Below are 3,232 nucleotides of genomic sequence, written 5' to 3'. Positions count from 1 at the left end.
CACGGGCCCAGCCGCTCCGCGGCATGTGGGATCCTCCCGGACTGGGGCATGAACCCGCGTCCCCTGCATCAGCAGGTGGACTCTCAACCACTGCGCCACCAGGGAAGCCCAGTTGTTTATTTTTGCACAAGTGGTTTGAACTGAGTTCCAGGTTGCATCTACGCCAGGACATTACTGGCTGTACAGGGTAGCAGTTGGCCACTAAATTTCTCTGTTACCAGGGGGCATTACTTATACCCTCTTAGCCTTTGGCACATATGTCAGTGATAGTGGGGTCACTTTGTATTGGTTTTGTATGTCTTTGTACCCGATCTTTGTTTCCAGGGCTTAATTAATTAAGGCTTGGGCATCCAGAAGCTTCCAAACGTTGGCTGAATATGCCAAGCAGGGAATTTAGGATTGAGTCCTAAATTCAGTACCAGAGATAAAAGTAGATCTTTCAGGGGAAATGGTACTTGGGAGGCGATAAGCAAAAAAGAGGCACTCACTGCATTCTTCTTTCCCTTCCAGGCAGTAGAGCGAGTCCTGTACCCACACCTGTCCACTTACTGGACAAATTTACAGGCTGTGCTAGATGATTATTCAGTATCGAATGCCCAGGTTAAAGCAGATGGGCACAAAGTCTATGGAGCCATTCTGGTGAGTGCCAGCCCCTTCCAGCCTCTCCTCCCTGCATGAGCACAGCCGCTCAGCGGGCTGACTTTGGAACACTTGATAGGCCCAGGTTCCTCCTATCCTAGTCCCCCTGCTCTTGCAGGTGGCCGTAGAACGACTGCTGAAGATGAAGGCCCAGGCAGCAGAGCCCAACAAGGGTGGGCCAGGCAGCAGGGGCTGCCGGCGCTCAGACGACCTGCCCTGGGACAGCCTTCTCCTGCAGGAGTCTCCCTCCGGGGGCAGCGCAGAGCCAGGCTTTGGGTCTGGTCTCCCGCTGCCGCCAGGTGGCGCGGGGCCGGAGGCTCCTTCCCCTTCGGTGACCCTGGCGGACATCTACCGGGAGCTCTACGCCTTCTTCGGGGACAGCTTGGCCACCCGCTTTGGCACGGGTCAGCCCGCGCCCACGGCCCCGCGGCCGCCTGGGGACAAGAAGGAGCCGGCGGCCGCCCCGGACTCGGTGCGGAAGATGCCGCAGCTGACCGCTAACGCCATGGTCAGCCCGCAGGGCGACGAGAGCCCCCGGGGCGGAGGACCCCCGTCGGCCTCTGCCCCGATCGCCTCTGAGAGCAGGCCGCTGCCGCGCGTGCACCGGGCGCGGGGGGCGCCCCGGCAGCAGGGCCCGGGCGCCGGCACCCGCGACGTCTTCCAGAAGAGCCGTTTTGCCCCGCGCGGTGCCCCTCACTTCCGTTTCATCATCGCCGGGCGGCAAGCAGGGAGGCGATGCCGCGGGCGCCTCTTCCAGACTGCCTTCCCCGCGCCGTACGGGCCCAGCCCGGCCTCCCGTTACGTGCAGAAGCTGCCCATGATTGGCCGCACCGGCCGCCCGGCCCGCCGCTGGGCGCTCTCGGACTACTCGCTGTACCTGCCGCTTTGAGGCGGCGGCGGTCTCTGTGAATAAATCCCGCGCCCGGAAGTGACGTCTCCGCGGTCGTGGGTCGCGCCGGATGAGGCGGGGCTTGGGCGGTTAGCTCCCACGGCGGCGCTTCCTGGTGGCGAGGGAGCCATGGCTCTACCTTGGCTGCAGCGCGTCGAGCTCGTGTTCTTTGCTACCGCCTTCGTGTGCGGAGCCGTGGCGGCCGTGGCACTGACCCGGACCCAGGTGCGGCTGCGGGACGGGGCCGGCTGTCGGGCCGGGTAAGCGGGGGCGGGCAGGCCGATCCTGACACGGAGAGTCCGCTGCTGTCCGGGCCGGGGCAGGAGGGGCGGTTCTGGCGCGCTGCTCCTCTCAGCCGGTGGGCCGGGTGAGGCTGGAGTTGCATCGGCGGTAAACGCGCTTTGTCGATCCGTCCGCCCAGGTCATACTCTGGCCAAAGGAACGAGTCCTCAGGAGAGTCTTAACAGCATCAGATATAGCCCGGCCTGGTGACTCCTGCATAACCTCACCCTGGCTGTGAAACAAATTGGTCCAGGGCCCCCTAAATCAGACACTATTGTGCTAAGCTACTCCAAGAAATAAAGCTTAGTGTAGTGGAGATGATCAAACTACCAAATGGTTGCAACAGAATGTGTTAAATGGCGAAATAGTGATGTAGCAGAAGCCAAAAGTTTAGGCTGTTTATCGCAGCCAGGCAATCATGTTAATAAACAGGTTCATTTAATCCCTATAAGTAGGCGCTATTACGCCCGTTTTACAGATCAGAAAACATCGGAGATAGCTGAAGGTCACACAGTTCTGGTTCTACTCTAGGATTTCTGCACGAGGGGAGACCAGAACTTGTGAGGCAACTCTGAAGCTCTTTGTATTTCATAACTATCGCCTATTTCCTGATCCTTCTGGCCACTCACTGCAGGTTTGATTTCCCCAGCGGACTCATTAATCTACTGGCCCAGAAACAGGAACTGACAATGCACAAATAACTCCCTAGAGCGGCCCTGGTCTAGATTATCCCCAACACCTGCCATGAGCCTGCATCTAGAGGCACCAGCCTGAAATCTAGGACTCAGCAGCTTCTTTCCACAGGGCTCCTTCAGTGGCAGCTGTCCCCTGTATGGTGTGGCTGCCCTGAATGGCTCCTCCCTGGCCTTGTCCCGACCTTCGGCCCCATCTCTCTGCTACTTTGTGACTGGGGCCTCTGGCCTGCTGGCCCTCTACTGTCTCCTGCTTCTGCTCTTCTGGGTCTACAGCAGCTGCATCGAGGATTCCCACAGGTGACTGCCCACTCCGAGGGCCGGGGGCTGAGATGGGACGAGTCCCACCTCAACCACAAGGTTTATTCTCTCCCTCCTTATATAGAGGCCCAATAGGGCTCCGCATCGCACTGGCCATCTCAGCTATAGCCATCTTCCTGGTCTTAGTGTCTGCCTGTATCCTTCGATTTGGCACCAGTTCCCTCTGCAAATCCATCATCTCCCTGAACATAACTAGGTAATGGGAGGGGGAGGGAAGCCTGGCTGGGGCTGACTACCTTCCCTCTGTAGAGGGGATCCTATACACCCCGTTTTATATCCCCATCAGTTCTCAAAGGGGCACTGGAGCACAAGGGTATTTAGGGTATGTCTCCCCTTTCTCACAACTGTCTCTTTGACCTCACAGCTGCTCTGATGCCCAGAAAACTCCATGGATACCCCCTGGAACCGC

At 58.8% G+C, this 3,232-nt stretch overlaps 2 protein-coding genes across 3 annotated transcripts in view; both read left to right on the top strand.

Annotated features, from left to right (window-relative positions):
- The window catches only part of TAF6L (TATA-box binding protein associated factor 6 like), a 12,018-nt gene extending 10,451 nt beyond the window's left edge, over positions 1-1,567 (top strand). For both annotated transcript variants that reach the window (XM_007462130.1, XM_007462129.1), the window contains 2 exons: positions 511-639; positions 758-1,567. In XM_007462130.1, the coding sequence (XP_007462192.1) occupies positions 511-639; positions 758-1,528 (900 nt within the window). In that variant the 3' untranslated portion in view covers positions 1,529-1,567. The remainder of the gene's footprint in view (positions 1-510; positions 640-757) is intronic.
- A 90-nt stretch (positions 1,568-1,657) lies between these two features.
- Positions 1,658-3,232, top strand: part of TMEM179B (transmembrane protein 179B) — a 2,127-nt gene continuing 552 nt past the window's right edge. The window contains exons 1-4 of the mRNA XM_007462128.1: positions 1,658-1,753; positions 2,615-2,802; positions 2,888-3,019; positions 3,188-3,226. Coding sequence (XP_007462190.1) covers positions 1,658-1,753; positions 2,615-2,802; positions 2,888-3,019; positions 3,188-3,226 — 455 coding nt within the window. The remainder of the gene's footprint in view (positions 1,754-2,614; positions 2,803-2,887; positions 3,020-3,187; positions 3,227-3,232) is intronic.

Source organism: Lipotes vexillifer, unplaced genomic scaffold (assembly GCF_000442215.2).
Source record: "Lipotes vexillifer unplaced genomic scaffold, Lipotes_vexillifer_v1.1 scaffold1129, whole genome shotgun sequence".
In the NCBI taxonomy this organism is placed as follows: Eukaryota; Metazoa; Chordata; class Mammalia; order Artiodactyla; family Lipotidae; genus Lipotes; species Lipotes vexillifer.
This window is presented reverse-complemented; position numbering and strand designations above follow the sequence as displayed.